The sequence below is a fragment of the Oryx dammah genome, unplaced genomic scaffold (assembly GCF_014754425.2).
Source record: "Oryx dammah isolate SB20612 unplaced genomic scaffold, SCBI_Odam_1.1 HiC_scaffold_17, whole genome shotgun sequence".
Lineage (NCBI taxonomy): Eukaryota > Metazoa > Chordata > Mammalia > Artiodactyla > Bovidae > Oryx > Oryx dammah.
Genome location: NW_024070201.1, coordinates 39750953 through 39769922, shown reverse-complemented (window position 1 = coordinate 39769922; position 18970 = coordinate 39750953). Strand labels below are relative to the sequence as shown.

Sequence of the window (18970 nt, the reverse complement as noted above, 5' to 3'; positions counted from 1 at the left end):
TATAATAACTTGGTAGGCGTGTTTTGCAAGGTATGTGACAAGCATCACCATGCTTCCCTAGAAAATTTAAAATATCCTGCAGCTCCTCTGAATTCACTATGGTCCCTTGGGGGTGCCTTGGCACATAGTTTGGCAACCTGCAGGCCTAGTGAGAAATTACAATTTTTAAAAAGTTATTTATCTTAATTGTTGTGCTGTGTCATCATCACTACCTGTGGACTTTCTCCAGTTGTGGAGAGCAGGGCTGTGGCGCTCTTTGTCGTGGCACTCGGGCTCTTCTTGTTGCGGAGCATGGGCTCTAGACCATGAGGACTCAGTAGCTGTGGGGCACAGGCTTAGTTGCTCTGCAGCACGTGGAATCTTCCCAGACCAGGGGTCGAACCTGTGTCTCCTACACTGGTAGGCAGACTTTTCTCCACTGTACCACCAGGGAGTCCAAGAAATTATAATTTTACATGAATGGCTACATATCCATGGAAGGTATAATACAAGTTGCTTTGATTGATGTGACCATTTTATAGATAAAACATGGAGAGTCAGAGACATTAGGCTGCAGGGGTGTGCGCTGAGCTTACCTTCCCCCACCCTTACTCAGCAGAGGACTGCAGGCCTCTGCGCATGTCTCCGTGTCTCTGGATCGCCGACAGGCTCTTAACTGCTGGCCAGTCATGCCTTGTCCTGCCGGCCCCTCTGCCCAGGGTGGAGCTTGGGCCATGTAGCCTCCTCTCTTTCCCTGGGCTGTCTGACCAGTGGTCACTTTTTCCACTGCGGGCTGTGCTCCCTGGAATGTAGCAATGGTTGTGCTGATTTCAGGAGCCTGGTACTTAGTCCTCTGCAGGCCCTGTTTGTAGGAGGGGACAAGTTGGGGGTCTGGGGAAGCAGGGTGAGTGGGTCAGCTCAGGTGTAAGCAGAGCAGCTGTACCCCACTGCTCTGTCCCCCTCTGCTCCCTGAGCCGCCCCACTCAGAGGCTCTGTGGGAGGCACTGTAACCCACCATACGTCTCACTGAGTGAAAGATGTTTTCTGGAGCCCAGTCATCGGCTTGCCCAAGCCCAGCCCAGCCACTTTTCCTCTGATGACCCAGGACCCCCACTTTGGGCTACTCCATCCCAGACCAGCCAGTGCAGTCTCTCTGGAAGCTCTCTGAGCCAGACACTTATCACTCTTCTCTGTTCACCCGATTTCTCCCACCACTTAGCCCACAACTGGGAACTGGAGAGGAATGTTTAAACCTTTCACTCACCACACCTCTGTTTACAGAGTGACCGAATTGAAACAGCCTGGCCAACTCCGGCTCAGGAGGTGGGAATGGTCAAAAGTTGGCCGTCAGCCAGGCTCTCCGAGGGCTTTGTGGAGCCTTGCTCCACTTTGCCCTGGCTCTGGAAGCAAATGCAGTGGGGATGTGTGGGCTCCGCCTGGCCCAGCCCTGGCTGGTTTTGGCCCATGTCAGGATGTGCTCCTTGGCTGTGCACGCATCTTGAGAGCAGTTGAAATCCACACAGCTGACTCCCTCCCACGGCCCCATTTAACATCTGAAGTTTGTGCTGCTCCTCAGATAGGTAGGGAGGTCAGGTCATTGAAGTAAGTGCCTGCTGTGGGTATTTGTTGTCCCGCCCTTTCTCCTCAAACTGATTGAATGCTTCCTCTAGGGGGGTTGGTGGGTTTATAAGGCCACTGAGTCACATTCTGCCCTGGTACTGAAACACCCCAGCATATACTGTCTGCCATTCAACTCCAGTGCAATGGTCAGGCCACGTGCAAAGTACCTTCTCCCCTTTTTATCTTGTGTCATAGGTCTGGATCCTCTTTTGGCTTAGAGATATCTGTTTGCAATGCTCTTTGGTCTTATGTCTCACAAGCGAGGGGTACTGAGTCCATTCCAGGTTGCCGCTGAACACACAGCGAAGGTCTACACAGATGTCTGAATACTGTACCTACACATGGGGCTCCCCCACAGTTACACCCAGAAGGTGTCGGTGCAATTAAACACGCCGTCTTCACCGCCCTGGTACGTGTGCCCTTACAGACTGGAGATGCAGGCTAGGCTGTTCTTGCATGATTTTCTACACCAGGGCTCAAACACACAATCTGTTGTATAGGTGCAGCTGTATTCCCCTCCCCCACCCCTCCCTGCCTGTCCTCGCTCCTTACTAACTTCAGAGGAGCATCTTGAGACGGGGATTGAGCAGCCCACGTTTGTTCACATGTGGTGTCTTAATCTGAAGTGGGCTCTTTGTTTCTCTCCTGAGCCAGGCTAACACTCTCTCTCCCTCCTGGTTTTTGATGTTGGTGTTAAATTCTTCTTTCCTCCCTAATCTTGTTTTCCTGATAATATCCAAATTCCAGCAAAAGACAACAACTTTGGGCAAAACCAAAGGCTTTTGCTCCATCCAGGAACTTATTTTAGAGAGAATGACTTCCCCATCCAGTGCGAAGAGGTCTGTACCTCTGGTGAGTGGTAACCACCCGGGGCTGGTTGTCTCTGAAGACTGGATGGCCCACACCTGGGGAGAAGGAGAAGAGTAGAGAAGAGTAGGGGATTCTGCTTTCTCTTAAAAGGCCCTTGGTCCACTTCTGCAGATCTGCCTCTGTCCCGATCAGCATCTAGCAGCCCAGTGGTGTGGGGCAGCTCCTGGAGACCCAGAGCTCTTGTCTCCGTGCTCACACATATGTGGTCTCTGTCCTTCTGTGTGTGCATGTGGGTGTGTACACATACTTGTCACCATACTCACAGGTGAAATCTGAACACACATATGTGATCTCTATCCTGTGTGTGCACATGGGTGTGTATATATACATGCACACACTACCTGTCCATGCTTTTCTCATCTGACCGCACATAGGTAATGCCTGGATTTACGGCCTCTTCAATCACAATACATACGACAGACATAGTCAAAGTGTTTGGTCTTTGTTTTTCCCATTCTGAGCCCAGTCCTTGAGGGACAAAGCAACACAGAACTTGTCATTTGTCGCTGGAAATCCCATCCTAGAAGCCAGGTCAGTGGCTCCAGGATTTATCCTAGTCTGCTGGCTGATTCTAACCCAGGTCCTCCTCTACCGCTGGTCCCTGGTAGAGTGGGGTTCACGAAGCATGACTCAGATCAGGGTCTGGTCTGAGCTGGGGGTGGGAGGGGCCCTTCTCACCCTTCTCCTTGACTCTCCTCCACAGACACTTTCCAAAGACTCAGGGGCCATTATGTAAGAAAGTCCCTCCTCCATCCACCCATTCATTCAACCAAGATTTACTAAGTCCCCATTTTATGCCAAGTTCTCATTGCTGGGGCACAGCAATGAACAAGAGGGCCAAGGTCCTCTTGAAGGTCAGAAGGAGCTGACCTTCCAGTGCAACTTCCTAAGTTCCTTTCACTCCCCTTCTCCAGCTGTGCTCACAGAACCACCCACCCAGCAGCCAAAACTCCCACTAGGTTTTTCATACTTCTCAGTTCAGACTTGAAGACGGCTTAGGGAGTCAAGAGCCCTGAGTCCTGACGCTGCCCTGCATGGCCAGCATAGGCCTTGAGCAGCGTGCACACCCCCACACCACCCTGGGCACCCGTGGTCTGCAGCTCTCTGTGGACAGTGACCACTCCTGTCCTCTGTGTTACCTTAGCCTGGCATTCTGCACTGACTTACAGAATGAGGACGCACTTTAAAGCCAGGCCGACAACTACATATTTTGGTCTGCTGGTGATTCAGCACATGTTTGAACCTCTCTAAGTTTCTTTGCTTGGGTGGAAAATGTGACATAATAACAAATATTGCATTGCTGTCAAGACAGTGTTGAACCAATGTGAACTGCAGATCTGATCTCCTTCTCTGGCACATAGAAAGGGTTCTGTACATGATGGTCCCCAACCTGTCCTTTAGGAGTATTGACTAAACAAAGTGCTCATTTTGTGAAAAAGGTAGAACTGGCTGGGTGGACCACTGGCTTGAGTACTGCAGCTGTGACGGATCCAGCGTTGTGCGTGCGCACAGCAGAGCTGTAGATAGCTTGCTTGCTCTTGTTAGCTTTGAGGAAGTCAAGGGACATATTCTTATCCCAATTTTAGAGCTGGGAAAACTTGGTCTTAGGGCGATTATATTGTGATGCCATATAGGTGGGTAAATGTCAAAGCCAGACTAGAATTCAGATTTTCTAATTCCATGAGTAACACTGACCTAACTTCAAACATCTAACACTTATCCAGTGCTACATAGAAGAATTGTCTTATACACATGATTGTATTCATCCTTACAACAGCTTATTTATGACAGAGACAGTACAGAATCATAGAGGTGAGGAAACTAAAGTCAGAAAAGTTGGGTGATTTTCCTAAGCTCACTTAGCTGGAAAGGAATTCAGGTCAGAACTTGAACCCATGGCTCCTTGCTGCTCTGCCACAGAGGGAGGAGCTCTCTTGCCAGTATCACTGGCCATCTTTCTAAATATCATGGTGGCCACTGTGCTCTCAGTCAGGCCACTGCCTACAAAGGCCAGTCTCTCTTCCTATGACCTTGGTCTGAATTTCTCCAGGGTTAGGGCTCATCGGCTAACTAAATATAAAGTTGGTTTGTTTGGGGCTAAAATCAACTTAAGTCAGGTAGTATGGGATCAAAAATATTTATGCTGATCAAATAAATGATGAGCTTGGTAGATATATGTCTGTTTTTTTAAATGGAGATCACCAAGTAGTTTAATAAATGTCTTTTGATATATAGACTCTTTCAAATCATTGGGAAATCATGATAAGAAAGTGTCTTAGGGTGAAAGGGCAGAAGAAATTTATGGGAAAAGGAAGCGAATTATTTGTTTAATCTCATGCTGCCTCTGGACACAATAACCACCTTCTTCCTCCTTGTACCCCAGTTCTCTATGGTGCAAAATAGAGTTCAAGGAGGGGGATATGGAGGCATTCTTTTGGCTCCCAGATGGAGATGTACAGATAAGAAAAATTAGATAAAACTCCAGGTTGGTGTTTTCTCAAGCTTTGTGTTTTAACTTGGCTCTTGGTTGAGCATAAGTGCTTTCATGATGAATCCATATGGAAGAGCAGAGACCCTTTGGGTCTGTGTGTGGCTAACCTTTCCACATAGACTGCATTTTATTGTCCTGTGGGTCAGGCTGAATCAGAGGGACTGAGGTTGCCCCCACCCGCTTCCTCTCTCCCCCCGAAAGATTCGGGGGTCTTCTTAGGTCCTGCTGCTGGGTACACTCCCCCCAGGAATGTTTTTTGTGCATTTGCCACTAATGTACTGAGTATGGATCCATGCAGCAGGCTCTAATTGTTGGACCAATCACACCCAGAGAGTAAGATATGTTGCTCTTTGAAGGAAAAACCAAGTCCTCATTAAAGGTGGAAACAAGAAGAACAGCAGAAAACTCTATGATGCCTGAAGGGTTCTTGTGGGAGGACACCCTGTACTTTCACAGGCTTGTCTCGGGGCCAGTGCAGCACTCACAGGCTGTGGAGCCGGGCGCCTAAACAGCCTAGGCCTCTAGAACCCGACGCTGTAAATAAGATCATCTGTTTCTCTTGGTGTTTGCCCAAACATTTGGGTTGAAATTGTTTCCATTCACAGAAAAATGATTTGTTAGAAGTTGAGGGAAATGTTGAAGGGAAGGTGAGGCCCTTTGATCTGTTGTTTTGTGCTGCCTGAGCAAGGGAAGGGTCACATTCTTGAACAAATATCAATGACTAAACTGCGGTTGATCTTGTTTTAAAATTTTTTTAAGTTGCTGGTAAATAGGAGGAGGGGCAGAGGTGGTGGGGAGTGTATGAGCAGGGGGAGCAGATGCTTGCCTGTGAGAGCAAGTGGGTACAGACTAGACTGTGTGCTGAGGGCTCTGATCATTCCTGTTGATTTATAACATCCGGGAGATAAAGGGTCCTCTGGGATGTGGCAAGGTGAGGATGTGTGATGGGGATGGGGCTGCAGCCTGGGTTTGAGGGAGAGCGAGGCCAGCCGTTTCAGCTGCATCCAGTGTGAACAGAGGCTGGGATTTAATATGGCCTTCTCTGATGGCTCAGACGATAAAGAATCCACCTGCCAAGCAGGAGACACAGGAGACCTGTGTTCAATCCCTGGGTCAGGAAGATCCCCTGGAGAAGGAAATGGCAACCCATTCCAGTATTCTTGCCTGGGAAATCCCATGGACAGAGAAGCCTGGCGGGCTACAGTCCTTGGGTAACACACTTTTCGCACTTTGTTATGCGAGGGACCCGCTGAGGGGGTCGGAGTCTCCCATGGGGAGGGAGGCCTCATCAGTGGGGATGGCTCCATGGTTCCTCAGTGGGCTGGCCATATGGGGAAGGTCCCAGCTGGAGGTCTAACCGCAGTGTCAAGGAGAGGGTTGGGGGTAGGGGGGAGGCACTAAATCCAGCCTGCAGCCCCATCCCAGCTTGTAGCATCAGCTTAACTTGTGCAGTCCCACTACTTCCCTTAAGTAGAAAAGCCAGACCACAGGTGTGCCCCTGGGTGGCCCTTGCAGGCATCATGCAATGGGCTGAGGTAGAAGGGGGTCTCTGGATTTAAATGTCCAGATCTGGGAAGCAGAGAGTCGACTGTAAGGGGTTATCAGTAGGACAGCCATGCAATTTGTTGTCTAAACCAGGGTACTTTTGAGAATGAGGGACTTCCCTGGTGGTCAGTGGTTAAGACTTTGACTTCTAGTGCAAGGGGCCAGGTTTGATCCCTGCTTGGGGAGCCAAGATCCCATATGCCTCGCCAAACATCAAAACATAGAACAGAAGCAATATTGTAGCGAATTCAATAAAGACTTTTCAAATGGTCCATAACCAAAAAAAAAAAAAAATCTTAAAAAAAAAGTGGGCATTATTCCTGATTATGCCTCGGGGGGAAAAGCAGTACATCAAAATGTCCTGGGAAAACTGAGCTATACGGTCACCATAGTTTTCATGCCATATCTGATGCTGCTTTGAAGTTAACACAGTATCATTTACCAGTAGCTGCAGTGGGACTGAATGGCAGAAGTAATTTGCCATCAAATTCCTGGACAGCTGATCTGAGTCCTGAGAATCCGTGCCTGTGAGGGGAGCCAGTGGTACCTCTTCATAGAAGGTGATATCCTCAGGGCAGCATCAGCAGGCCTGGTTGTGATGGCTCTGAGTCCAAGGTCACTGACAAGGAGACAATCCCTGCCCAAGTGTCACAGGGATTCTTTGTGCTTTGGGATGTTTCGGCATGATTTGGGGATCTGTATTCCCACTCTCTTCTGACAGAACCTCTGGCTCCTGAGACGGAGGGAGGCTCCCTCCGCTGTGCCTGAACAGAACTGAGAGCATTTGTCACGGTGCAGGGTAATGTCAACCCCTCTGTTCCTGGGCTGGCAGCTGTTGTGGGCAAAGTTGCATCCCCAGTGCTGGCACCGCAGCCCTTGACCAGCCCTGAGCTCACCATGCTTTCTTGGCCATCACAGGTGGACAGTCGAACCGAAGAGAATGACATGAACAAGCGGAGGCGGAAGGGCTTCAACAACCTGGACGAGGTTCGTGTGCTCACTGTCGGTTTACACAGAGGCCTGTTTCCTGACAGCCAGTGGCCACAGCCCAGCGCCTGACCGAGGCAGTCACCCTGCCCTTCTTTCTTTCCTCTCATGAACTGCTGGGTTCCAAGCTTAGCTCGATGGGCAAACAGTCTGGTCTGGTCACTAGCTATGTCACTCTCCCAGGGTGTGGCTCACGTCTGTAAAACACAGATGATGCATTTGAAATGTAGGATATTTTTCAGAATTTTCCAAGATTAAATAGTAGGCATAGGAAGAACATACCTAACACAATAAAGGCCATATGCAACAAACCCAGAGCAAACGTTATTCTCAGTGGTGGAAAACTGAAAGCGTTTCCTCTAAAACCAGGAGACAAGGCAAAGGTGCCCACTCTCCCCATGACCATTCAGCATAGTTTTAGAAGTCCTAGCCATGGCTATCAGAGAAGAAAAAGAAATAAAAGGAGTCCAGGTTGGAAAAGAAGTAAGATTCTCAGTCTGCAGACGACGAGATTCTCTCCATGCCAGAGTCAAGATTGCATGCATGCATGCGAAGTCACTTCAGTCGTGTCCGACTCTGTGCGACCCCATAGATGGCAGCCCACCAGGCCCTTCTGTCCACAGGATCCTCCAGGCAAGAACACTGGAGTGGGTTGCCATTTCCTTGGTTTAATTTAATCTTAAAGATTAAATAAGAGGATGTGTAAGCATGTATGAATGCACACACCATGCCAATCATGGTCTCTGGCACCTAGGTTAATCAAGATATAATCACTTTTAATAGTAAGTAGGAAAGAGGGACCAGCAGTCCCACTCTTCTCCCAGTCCTCATTTCTAGTTTTTGTGTTTTCTGTACCGTTAGTCTTTAAGGCGAATGTCCCAGCACCCACAAGTGCCACCTTCTGGTCAAAGAAGAAAGTTACAGGCTGCTTTGTCAAAGCCAAGGTAGTCTTTACTTTGTCAGACGGTAAAGCATCTGCCTGTAGTGCAGAAGACCCGGGTTTGATCTCTGGGTTGGGAAGATCCCCTGGAGAAGGAAATGGCAACCCACTCCAGTACTCTTGCCTGGAAAATTCCATGGACTGAGGAGCCTGGTAGACTACAGTCCACTGGGTTGCAAAGAGTCGGACACGACTGAGCGACTTCACTTGCATTTGTCAAAGCCAAGCATGAGTCTCTCTCCTGCTACTGAAAAATTGATCAAAAGAAAAAGCTTACTGGTTCTTGCTTCCCCAGGCAGCTCTTTAAAGAGACCTGAGATATATACTTCATTCCAAGTGAAAGAAAGTGAAAGTTGCTCAATCATGTCCAACTCTTTGCGACCCCATGGACTATACAGTCCATGAAATTCTGGAGAATACTGGAGTGGGTAGCTTTCCCTTCTCCAGGGAATCTTCCCAACCCAGGGATCGAAGTCAAGTCTCCTGCATTTCAGGCAAATTCTTTACCAGCTGAACCACAAGTGAAGCCCAAGAATACTGGAGTGGGTAGCCTATCCCTTCTTCAGCGGATCTTCCCAACCCAGGAATTGAACCAGGGTCTCCTGCATTGCAGGCAGATTTTTTACCAACCGAGCTATCAGGGAAGCCCCACACCTCATTCCAAAAAGCCATTCGAATCCCACAAAAGCAGGCTAGATGCTGTCTGTGAATTGTAAGAATACCAGCTTTAGCTAGCCTACTGGCTGATACCAAAACAATGACTAAAAGGCACAAGGGATAATTTGTAGGATACATTCGTACTTGATTTATAGGACTTAGGAAAAAACTTCTGTTACTTACATGATTGAGAGCTGTTGCTCTTGGGAAGCCAGTGAGCAGGAAGACGGCTGAGAAACCTCCCATTTTCTAGTTCCGGGGCACTGCCTCAGCTCTAAGCGCCTGTGATTTGCTCCCGCCTCCTCCCGAGAAGCTTCCCTTGGATATACTTTGTCCCAGGGGGAAGTCTTCTCAGGCCATCTGTGCCTTATTTGAGGGGGTGTTTGTACTGTTTCTGTCGCTGGCAGCACAGGAGTCAGTGTGGGAAGAAATCTGGTCGCACCTGCCTCTACTGAAATGGCTCTATTTTCTTGGCCAGCTGTTTGCTTAAGTGAGATTTAACCAGGCAATAATTTCCTCTAAATTCTTACTACTCGAAGTGTGAGCCAAGAACCAGGGCACCAGTATCACCTGGAAGCTGGTTATAAATACAGACTCTCAGAGCACACACACCCCCACTCCACCCCCGCGCCGACCCACTGAATCCAAATCTGGTTTTGACGTGATTCATGAGCACGTGAATGTCTGCAAAGGGCCAGTCTGCATGACCCACTGTCCTGGCCTACTTTGGGCTGTACAAACAGTGACCAGCCTAGTAAACTTGCCCTATTCACACTTAAGACTGGATTGCTATGCAGAGTTGCAGTTACCGCTTTGAAGTGGGGAGTGACTCTTTGGTTTGTGTTTGTCCAACTCTTCAGAGTGGCTGTGCATACCAGGTTTCCCATGGGGCTGCTACACTTAGGGAATCTTAAAAAAAAAAAAATCAATTGACTATAGCTTATCTCTTTTCATGAATTTCTTCTAAGTGAACATATCTTTGTTTTGAGAACATCTGTTCCTATAAGGGAGATGCATTGTTTCCTTGGGAAAACTGACTGCCCTCTTGACATGGCAATGCCATTCGTATTTCTGAGGCTGATGGGAGCAGATCTGTGGTACCAGGAAACAGACATTTACTGGACAGCAATCAGTTTCAATGTTTTATTTTTAGCAGATGAGCTAAGAAAATCTTACATGGAATTCTATTTTATAAAGCAGCATAACCAAGCAGTCAAGGTCAGCCTCTAAACAGTCACACTGCTAACTGCTAAGTCACTTCAGTCGTGTCCGACTCTGTGTGGCCCCATAGATGGCAGCCCACCAGGCTCCCCCGTCCCTGGGATTCTCCAGGCAAAAACACTGGAGTGGGTTGCCATTTCAAGTCATGTTGATATCATGTATCCCAAAACAAAGCAATGAGAAGGACCCCTCACCTCTGTGACATCCTTCTTCAAAATCCCTAACTCTGGTCTAATCATGAGCAACCATCAGTCCTACCCAGATGGAGAGACTGTACAAAATAACTGACCTGTGTCCTTCACAACTGTCAAGGTCGTGAAAGACAGAGAAAGATGGAGAAAGTGTTACAGATGGGAGGAGGTGGAGAAGGCATGATGATTAAATGCAGTGTGGGATCCTGGATTGCATCCTGGAACCTAAAAGGACATCTGTGGGAAACTGGTGCAATCTGAATCAAGTCCATAGCTCTGTTAATGGTATCATGCCAGTGTGAATCTCTTGTGCCATGATTATTCCATATGTTAATGTAAAGTGCAGCTGCGTCTGTGCTATGCAGGAGCTATCTGTGCTGTCTTTGTAACTTTTCTGTCAGTCTAAAATCATTTCAAAATTAAACTTTTTTTAAAAAAGATAGAAACAGCAGGGCAGGACTGGTTGCCATTGGGCGTGGGGTGCAGAGGAGAGGGGACGCTCAGCGCCCGTGCCTTGCCCCGCTGACACCCCCTCTTGCTTCGTTCATCCCCACTGTTCTTCAGCTCCTGTCAGAGGTGAGCATGACGGGTTTGCAGACTCTTCTGTTCATCATTTCATTATTTTATTTTTGCAACAGTTACGTGAGGGTGGGTTCCTGCTCCCATTTTACAAATGAGGAAACATTAGAGAAGTCAGAATTCAAACACTGTCTGGCTCCCAAGCCTGGCTGTGCCCACCTTTAGGGAACCATGTCCCACCTTTGAGCATCGTCTCCATTGGGCGTTGCCTGCTCTGTCTGCCTCACTTTCTCAGGCCACAGAGGGTGTCCTTCTTCAGGAAACTGTCCCTGTTGTGAGCCCCCAGGCCTACCCCATGATGCCTGGGTTCCGGATCCAACAACAGATGCTCTGATTTGGCCTTTGCAGCCTTCAGCTTTTTCCAGCCACAGCTTGGGCTCCAATCAAGAGGGCATTAAGGAAGGTGGAAATCAGAACAAAGTCAAGTCCATGGCAAGTCAGCTGCTGGCCAAGTTCGAGGAGAGCTCACGGAACCCCTCAATCCTGAGGCAGGTGAGTCCTGTCAAACATCCACTGACCTTGCCTTCCTGGTGACCAGAATCTGCTGAGAAGCCAGCAAATGTCAGGCAAGTGCTGGATTTCAGGTATGCCAGCCAGTCCTGGCTCAAAAGGAGACTTGAGCTTCTTCTTGATCTGGAGTTAGACTTTCATAAAAGGGGCCGGATAGCAAGTATTTTAGACTTTAGGGTCAATGTGATCTCTCTTGCAATGACTCAGCTCTGCTGTAATGGCAGAGTTGAGTCACTGTGAAGGCAGCCATGAACAGTATGTAACAAATACATGTGGTGGTGTGCCAATAAAACTTTATTTACAAACACAGGCAGCAGGCTGGATTTGGCCCGAGGACTGTAGTTTGCTGATGCCTGTTCTGCATTGGAGATAAAATCCTTTCCCTGATTTTGTTTTGCTTTGCAACCACAGCTGGATTTGCTGTCATCTTTGAGACAGTGCAGCTGGAGGAAGCTTTAGAGATGCTGACTGTTTAAGGGTCTAAGTCCATTGTGAAAACCCTGTCCAAACCAGGGAAAAAACTGAATCACAGGTCTTAGCTCCATGTGGGCCTACAGGAATGGAGACCAACCTCCTGAGTGTACCCTGGTGCTCCTCTCTCCTTGTTCCCTTGGGTCAGGCTGGCAGGGCTGTTTGTCTGACCAGGGTCTGTGTAAGGCTGAGGCTGCTGTGGGTCAGGCTGCAGACCTGGCTCTCTTTTGTCAGACTCCGACTTGGAGTGTGCACTTGTGCGGTTTCATTTGCTCCCCTGAATTTCTTTGGGACACCACTGCCACATTACAAAAGCTTGGGACAAGGGGTTCAGTTTTTCTTCGCAGAATATCCGTCACATGACAGAATTAGGCCCCTCTCGGGAGAAGGACTAACTCTTGGTTAATTTGGTTCAGAGGCAATCATAAACATCTTTCTGGTCTTGATGTAGATCATGTCCCTTCTGAAAATACTGGACTTCCCCAGGAAGCCAGGTTTTATTATAAGGAGTTTTCTGAGATTTGTAACTGTCTGAATTGTTTTCTCAGCTGGCCCTTCTGGAGGCCTGACCCCTTGCGGTCCCCAGGTGTTGATAAGGGCTCTCTTCCTTCAGAAGGACTGTAGCATCCTTGTCGTCTAATGGGCAGGAGGGACTTTGGGACCAGCCACCCTGGCCTGGCATGGGCTCTGGCAGTGCCTGCTCAGTGCCCTGGTCCGAGCCAAAAGCACTGCCTCCTGGGGATACACACATTGTCTAGAGAAGGGGAACCATGGGACTAGCTATTAACAGGGACAGAGGGCTGGGGGTCGTGTCTTCAGCTGGGCACAGCTTGCTGGCGCTCAGCCCTGGGCTTGCTCAGCATCTGCAAACTGTCTCCCTGCCTCTTCTCCTCTCCTCCCTCCAAGTGTCTCAGTCTGACTCGCCTTTTCCTTCCTATTTCCTGTGGCTGCTTTTTTTCGGACTCACCTTCCTCCTCCCAGGAGCACCGTGTCTCAGGGATAGGTAAGCCTATACTGCGCTCTTCCTCTGACCCTCCTGTTAACTCTCGCGGTCCCAAGCCGGAGGAGCCCACACCCAGCCCATCACCACCTCTGAAAAGGCAGGTAGGGCTCCTTCCAGTGGACGCTGTCTTGGTGAAGCCAGAGGGGACTTTGATCCAGAGGGGTGGGGTCCATGGCTCTCTCTGCACCCAATGTAGGGCTGAGTGTAGATTCTCTGGGAAGGCAGGTACAACTTGAGGTTACCACGCTTATAGGTAAGGATAACCAAGGGTGCAGCATCTTAAATACATGCCAGTTGGTGATATCAGCTGACCAGCTACATGCTCTCAGTGCTTCATTTGTTTAGGAAAAAAACAGACCACTCCACATGGGGTATTTTGTGTAGCGCCCCTGGGATACTCAGCTTATTGGCAGATCTCTTGAGGAGACTGATTTCTAAATCAATGGGAAAAAGTGGCAGATGATAGAATGGGCTCAGGTGGCCAGTTAGCCATATGCCAACGAAGGGGTAAGACTGGGATGTGGTGAAGACCTCCCCAGGTCCCCCAAGGACTTGCCCAGTGGGCAGGGAGATAGCCAGGAGCCATGGGCTGAGGCTTTTTTCCAGTTTAACATCTCTGGGTTTGGAATTAGAATCACTATTATTGACACAGCACTCAAAACTACTGGACAGCATTAGGAATTTTGTGTTGCTTCCGGGGTGGGGGTGGTGGTCAAAGGAGGTCTGTGTGGATATAGTGCAGTGATTTTATGTCCCTGTGTAAGAATCATCTAGAGAGCTTTATTTAAAAATGTCAATCTCTGGTATCCACCCCCAAACCAATTAAACCTGACTCTCTGGGGGTTGAGCCCAGACTTTGAGAAACAGGACAGTACAGGTTCTGATTCGGTGGGTCTGGAGTGTTGTCGATAACACCCCAGATGGTATAGTTAAGGAGGCTATAAGCCAGGTGGTCCAGATGCGGGCGGTGAGAAGTCAACACTCAAGGTTAGTTTGGAATCTCACTCAAGGTGGCACATGGCAGGCCCTTGCCCCTGATCCTGGTGGGGATGCCTCCAGTGAGTGGTGGGTGGGGTCCATGAGAGGGCCTTCCTCGGGAAGGGAGCTTGATTTTCCGTCTCCCCCAGTTCCCCTCCGTGGTTGTGACAGGACACGTGCTCCGAGAGCTAAAGCAAGTGTCTGCTGGTGGTGAGTGTCCAGCCAGGCCCTGGAGAGCCCGAGCCAAGTCTGACCTGCAGCTGGGTGGGCCAGAAAACCTCACCAGCCTGCCTCCCACCTGCCCGGGAGCGCTGGCCCTCTCTGGGGTGCTGCGGCGGCTGCAGCAAGTGGAAGAAAAGGTTCTCCAGGTGAAAGCCTTGCTCTTTGCCCTGCCTCTGTCCTGCCCATGTCTTTGCCCTGCCTGTGTCTTTGCCCTGCCTCTGCCCTGCCTGTGTTTGGGATGCCTTCCTTTCCCCCCGCTCCTTCTGCCCAGGGTGGGTTCCTCCTCTGACTGCTCTTCCCCATCTCTCATCCTGCCTGCCATGTGTACTGAGCGCAGCAAGCCTAACTGGCTGCCTCTCCGCCTCTCTCCCAGAAGGAACCCTCACCATCTCTGTCACTGTCTCTTTTTTCTTTCTCGCCTTGGCTACAGAAAAGGGCTCAGAACTTGGCCAACAGGGAATTTCACAAAAAGAATATTAAGGAGAAGGCGGCTCACCTTGCCTCCATGTTTGGACATGGGGATTTCCCACAGGTAAATGCAGGGCTTTCAGAGCCCCTGGGAACCCAGGTGTTGGACCTCTGGGGAGATGACATGAATCGGTCTCTGGAGCCTCATTTCTTCCTTCCTCCACTCTTGATAGTCTGTAAAGCTATTTACTTTTCAAGTCACCAAAGGCTTTGGACTGGCGTCTAAAAAAGCTCCAAACGAGGCGACTCAAAATAAGTAGATAAATCATGACAAAGGGAAAACCAAGGCAGAAAAGCGGGCCCAGGTCACAGGGAAATAGAAGCATGTGTACTGTAAGATCTTAGCTTCTGAGTAGGCGGAGCTTCCTAGGGGCCAACACAAAGAGGGGAAGCTGGTCCATTGCAGGAGTCACATCACAGTGCCTTTAAAGTGAAAGCAAGCCAGTTGCTCATGATGTTTGGCAGTGCAGTGGAAAAATACCACTATAGCCCTGATCTGGAAGACCCTGAATGTCAAGGTCAAGCACATGCCGTAACCTGCTCTGCTTTCCCAAAAGGCAGCACCGGCCAGACAGAATGGCCCTGCCTTAGAACAGGAAGCACAGCCCAGTCCAGGCACTTATCTAGAAACCCGCTGGAAAGAAGAGTACGTGCTTGCAAGGAGGTGACAGAGTGGAGGGTGAGGACCCGTGGTGCGCATGTGTAAGCTGCTCCTGTGCTCGCAGCCAGCCTGGTCTCTAGAACACACCTCCTCTGCTGCTTTCACCCGGCCTGCAGACCAAGCCCGGATCTAGACGTGGGAAGGATACTCTGCCTGTCTTCATTCTCAGGGTTCTGTGTGGCTGCAGAGGTCCCTGCTGGGGCGTGTGCCCCAGAGCCCCTGGCGTTGGCCTTTCCTAAATTTGAAGCTGCTGCTTTATACCAAGCTCCAGAGTGGGGCCTTCAGGAGTTCGTGTGTGTTCGTGTCAGGAATAGGATGGCTCCGCTCTAGCTATTTTGTGATGAGGGAGCCAGAATAGCTGTAACAGAGTGCATTGTAACCAGGAACTAGACAGTCGTGCTGGGCTCCAAAGACACAGGTTACATATTTGTCCTGAGACATGAGCCTGGATGTCCTCTCCCCTCCTGGGATGTGTAGACTAGGGGGCTGTGTCATCGAGGCAGGTGCCACTGTGCATTTCCCTATGGATAATCAGAGTTTCCTCTGTTTCTATTCTGTGCAGAATAAACTCCTCTCTAAAAGCCTGTCTCATACTCATCCTCCGTCTTCTCCCTCCTGCCTTCCATCTCCTGACTCAGCTGCTACTTCCTCTCCATCAACTGTTGACTCTGTTTCTCCTGCCAGAAAGGTAGCTATCCCAAACAACTGGCTTCCCCTACTCCTTGCACGTTCTTAGATATTCTCCTGCTCCACTCAGCCTGCTCAGACAACCATCTGAAGCTTGGCTTGTCTGGGATGAAAATTTATAAGGTCCTTTACAACAGTACTGAGTTTGGTTTCGGTTTTGTGTTGGAGCAAGAAACTAAACAGAACAAACAGCACACAAAACCTTACCAAATGGCGCTTCCTTGTCTAGCAAGCACTTTCTGAGCACCCACTGTATGCTAACCATCATGCCAGATGCTGAGAAAGTGAGGAGGCGGGGTACAGTTCTCTTATACGGCGTAGATGACAAAAGAATATCAGCATAGACATGTATCACATTACACCATAGGGTATTGCCAATATTTGGCTGTTTTTCACCTAACAAGACAGTCTCACATGGTGCACCTCAGACAATACCATTGATGGACTATGTGAGAGGTTTAAAAGGAAGATTCTAGGAACCCAGAACGGTGAAGGCTGGGAAGGCTTCACAGAGGAGGTAATATGGGAGCCAAGTGTTGAAAATTATATGGAGGGATTTTGCTAGAATGACGTGTAGGGGAAGGGCATTTTCAAAAGGATCTGGCGTGTGGTAAGGAAGGCAGATAGGACGTGCATGAATGGGAACACAATTCTGGTGCAACTTGACTTCGGGATAAAAGTATTTATAGGAGTGCGGACAGTAAAAGTGAAAGTCAGTCCGCTTTGTGTTAAAGGGACTCATTCCATCTTCTTATAAAGAGCCACTGCAGAATCTGCTCTGACTTCTAGAAGAATGGCTCCGGTAGTGATGCAGAGGGTGGGGAACTGGTGGCAGCCCATGGTGGTTGAGGAGATAAAGCTATTAAGTTTGGGTTCTAAAGCACTTTTCATGGTTTTTGCTTGCCTGCCTGTTACCTAATATGCCAAGAGCACTACCAGGCTGGAGTGGGAGAGGGGCAGCCTCTGGAGAAGCTTAGCCCCTGTAATGGGTGAGTCTGAAAATGGAGTGAAGTGCACTTGTTCAACTATCACTCATGACAGTAAGTTGGAGCCTCTTTCTGGAGGACTGTGCTTCCCTGAACACCTCTGTTCTGTCTAGCCCCACTAGGGCTCATCTCCATATGTGGTGCTGAGTGTGCCCATGGCAGAGTTACCGCTCATTTGTTTCCACTCTGTTAGACTGAAGAACAAACCAGAAATCCACTGGGCTGTTCCCTGGGCTGTTGCATCAGTGGGAAGTTTGGAGCTGCCTCCTGGGAGTCCCACCCCCACTGACCCCCATTACTGTGGGGAAAAGAGTGCAGGCAGGGTCTCCAAGGAAGGAGCAAGGAACCTTAGCAGCCCCACCCACTCCATGGGTGCGAAGCCTCCCTGGAGGGGAAGCTGGGGGTGGTGTGGGGAAACAGAAACACTTCTCATCTTCAGCTCTACTGAACATAGCCATGGCTGAGATGCCCAGCAACTTGTTCCAAGTCAGCTTTGGTCAGTGGTTTGACCTGAAGTCTCTTGACCTTAAGCAGTCTCCATTTTCTCATCAACAAGAGAGTGACTCTTGGCTCATCTGATAGTGACCTCTGTGGTTAGAGACTGGCATACTGGTCATCATCATCACCAAGGCTTCCGAGTAGCCTTTGGGAGAAGAACCTTCCCTGGAGGGTACTTCCTGCTATGGAAAAGGTCACTGGTGCCCTGGCCAGGATGATGGGAGGGGCGAGGGCACCTAGGCACAGGCAGGCAATGACTGGTGCTCCTAGCTGGGCAGCTGGGTCCCCACTGTGCTTCTGTCTGGCCCAGACCCTTTCCTGCTAGCCCTGAGCTTGCCCTTTCTTTCATCCTTAGGGAAGACCTGGCTTGGTCACTGTCCTCTCAGATTTGGGAGCAGAGGTAGAACAAGAAAAGTGACCACACTTCCCAAGTTCCCTGACATGGTTTCCAGTAGGTATTAGTTCTCTAGGTGATGGCAAGAGGCAGCCTGCCCAGGTACACACAGGGCCACTGGGGTCTGGCAAAGACACTTCTTATCGTGAGAATACCCCATCATTCATTATCTGACTCCACGGAGGCCCTTGGCTGCTTCTCCACTGCGCTCTTCAAACAGCTTTAAATCAACATCACTCATTAAGCCAATGAGTGAGCATTCGTTCATCCAACAAATATTTATTGAATGACAGGCTGGTGTCAGGCATTTCACTCTTGGGATACACATCAGTTATCAGGGGTTACCTTCCTGCCCTGATGAGGCTTGCATCCTAGTAGAGGAAGGTATAAATAATCTATAATATCTAGGTAAATTATATGATGCATCAGAAGACAGTTTTTCCCATGGGAAAATTAGAGCAGGTAGCAAAGACTTGGCATGCTTGGGGAGGGTAGCAATCTTAAGTGGATAGCGGTGGGAGGGCTCTTCCTGGGAAAGAGAACTAAGCAGGAACAGAGCCTCAGAGAAGAAAACAAAGGCAAAGAGAGGAGACTAGTTCCCAGGCTCCTGAGTCTAGCCTGTGTTCTCTCTTCTGTACCACAGAAGCCACGTGTGAATGGAGGCCTTGTCAGAGGGAACAGCCCAGAGGCTATGTGCATAGAGCCCCAAGCCCAGGCTCAAGGAGGGCTGCAGATGGGGTGGGTGGGCTTCAGGGGCTCCTTGGGCCCCCACCTCTACAGCTTTGTTCTCTGTTTCTCCCAGGTTGGGGTAAAACAATTGCTCCCTATTATTTCTTATCCCATCTCCCTAGCTAGTCTTGGCCATCAGATGATGGTGTCATTGGACAATTTCAGTAGCTTTTGACTTACTAATTACAGGCTGATGAGCCTGTCACTGTGTGGCTGGGAGTGATTGGGGAGTTCTCAGGAAAAGGTTGCCGTGGGACACTTACCCTGTCTGTGGACTTGGACT

At 49.4% G+C, this 18970-nt stretch overlaps 1 protein-coding gene across 12 annotated transcripts in view; it reads left to right on the top strand.

Moving 5' to 3' along the window:
• The window catches only part of MICAL2 (microtubule associated monooxygenase, calponin and LIM domain containing 2), a 154981-nt gene that overhangs the window by 120597 nt on the left and 15414 nt on the right, over positions 1-18970 (top strand). For 6 of the 12 annotated variants that reach the window (XM_040258358.1, XM_040258357.1, XM_040258353.1 and 3 more), the window contains exons 16-21: positions 7424-7492; positions 11429-11572; positions 13043-13165; positions 14192-14410; positions 14695-14796; positions 15956-16081. In XM_040258358.1, coding sequence (XP_040114292.1) covers positions 7424-7492; positions 11429-11572; positions 13043-13165; positions 14192-14410; positions 14695-14796; positions 15956-16081 — 783 coding nt within the window. The remainder of the gene's footprint in view (positions 1-7423; positions 7493-11428; positions 11573-13042; positions 13166-14191; positions 14411-14694; positions 14797-15955; positions 16082-18970) is intronic. The other 6 variants (XM_040258362.1, XM_040258364.1, XM_040258361.1 and 3 more) reach the window with 2 other exon arrangements.